The sequence below is a fragment of the Octopus bimaculoides genome, chromosome 9 (genome assembly GCF_001194135.2).
Source record: "Octopus bimaculoides isolate UCB-OBI-ISO-001 chromosome 9, ASM119413v2, whole genome shotgun sequence".
In the NCBI taxonomy this organism is placed as follows: domain Eukaryota; kingdom Metazoa; phylum Mollusca; class Cephalopoda; order Octopoda; family Octopodidae; genus Octopus; species Octopus bimaculoides.
In genome coordinates, this window is record NC_068989.1 from 20,994,987 (window position 1) to 20,996,270 (window position 1,284).

Below are 1,284 nucleotides of genomic sequence, written 5' to 3' on the forward strand. Positions count from 1 at the left end.
GCATGAATATAAGTAAAACTTAAGTGACATCGGTTATATAATGTTGATTATATGTTGGATGTTAGTTTCGTATGTTGACGCAAGGTTAGTAAATTCGGGGAGGGGTTTAGTAATTTACATTGATCCCAGTGCTCAACTGGTTCTTATTTTAACGACCCCGATGTGACAAAAAGGAAGGTCGACCCTGGAGGAATAAGAACTCAGAACGTAAAAACAGATGCTGCTAAGCATTTTGCTCGGCGTGCTAACGATTCTGCCAGTTCAACGCTTTATATTCATTTTATATACCTCTATTATAGGCAATGGAATTAATATCGGATTAAAATCGCTACCTGTGCAGCATGTATCGCACTTAATGTCAGTGTATCGTGGGATGGAAATTTAGTGGTATTTGTCAGTGATAACATACCTAATGGACATGTTGTGTATAAAAGGCTCAAAATATTTAATGGAAGGTGATGAATTTCACCCCAGCAGAGGTGAGCAAGAATACCAGGTGCATTTCATTCTCATTGAGTTATATTTAATGAAGTGTACTTAAAACTAGCAATATGCTAGACGAAATTTGTCGCTTCCGATTTGAAGAAAAGTAGTGCATAAACGTTCACTAGTACTTCGTTTCCTTCCTGGTCATCTGAGGTGATCAAAGACTCCACGCTCATCTCTTTGACTGAAAACTGTGCATGAACACGCAGATGCAAACACACATATGCACGCACACACACATACACACATACACACATATACACAAATCCACGCGCACATACATCCACACACACATACGCACACTTAAAAATAAATAAATAGATATGTTTACATAGGATAAATTTACACAGCAGCATACGTATATATATGTTCTCTTGTGATATAATGTGGCATTCGAAGGTAAACGAAAATTAATCCATTTTGCCTCAAGACTCATTCAAACATTCTTTTTCTTTCTTTCAGAATTTCCTTAACAGTTGAGTCATTCATATCATGGAAGAACTGAAATATATATTCATAATCTCTTTGTTAATAACTTACGTCCATGCAGAAGACCCGGTAATTGATACTACCACTGGAAAAATTAAGGGATCAACAATTTCAGTTCAGACTGTTGATCTTGATGTCTTTCTTGGAATACCATTTGCTAAACCTCCCGTTGGTAATTTAAGATTTAGAAGACCTGAACCAATTGAACAGTGGAGCAGTATAAAAGAAACGAAGAAATATGGTTCATCGTGTGAACAAGATACAACTACTGGTTATAATGATGTTGCGGGTGAAGTTGCTTGGAAAATA

The 1,284-nt window shown here is 36.5% G+C and overlaps 1 protein-coding gene across 1 annotated transcript in view; it reads left to right on the forward strand.

Moving 5' to 3' along the window:
- LOC128248676 (cholinesterase 2-like) overlaps positions 1-1,284 on the forward strand; it is a 56,605-nt gene that overhangs the window by 12,784 nt on the left and 42,537 nt on the right. The window contains exon 2 of the mRNA XM_052970330.1: positions 949-1,283. Within this exon, the coding sequence (XP_052826290.1) occupies positions 979-1,283 (305 nt within the window). The 5' untranslated portion in view covers positions 949-978. The remainder of the gene's footprint in view (positions 1-948; position 1,284) is intronic.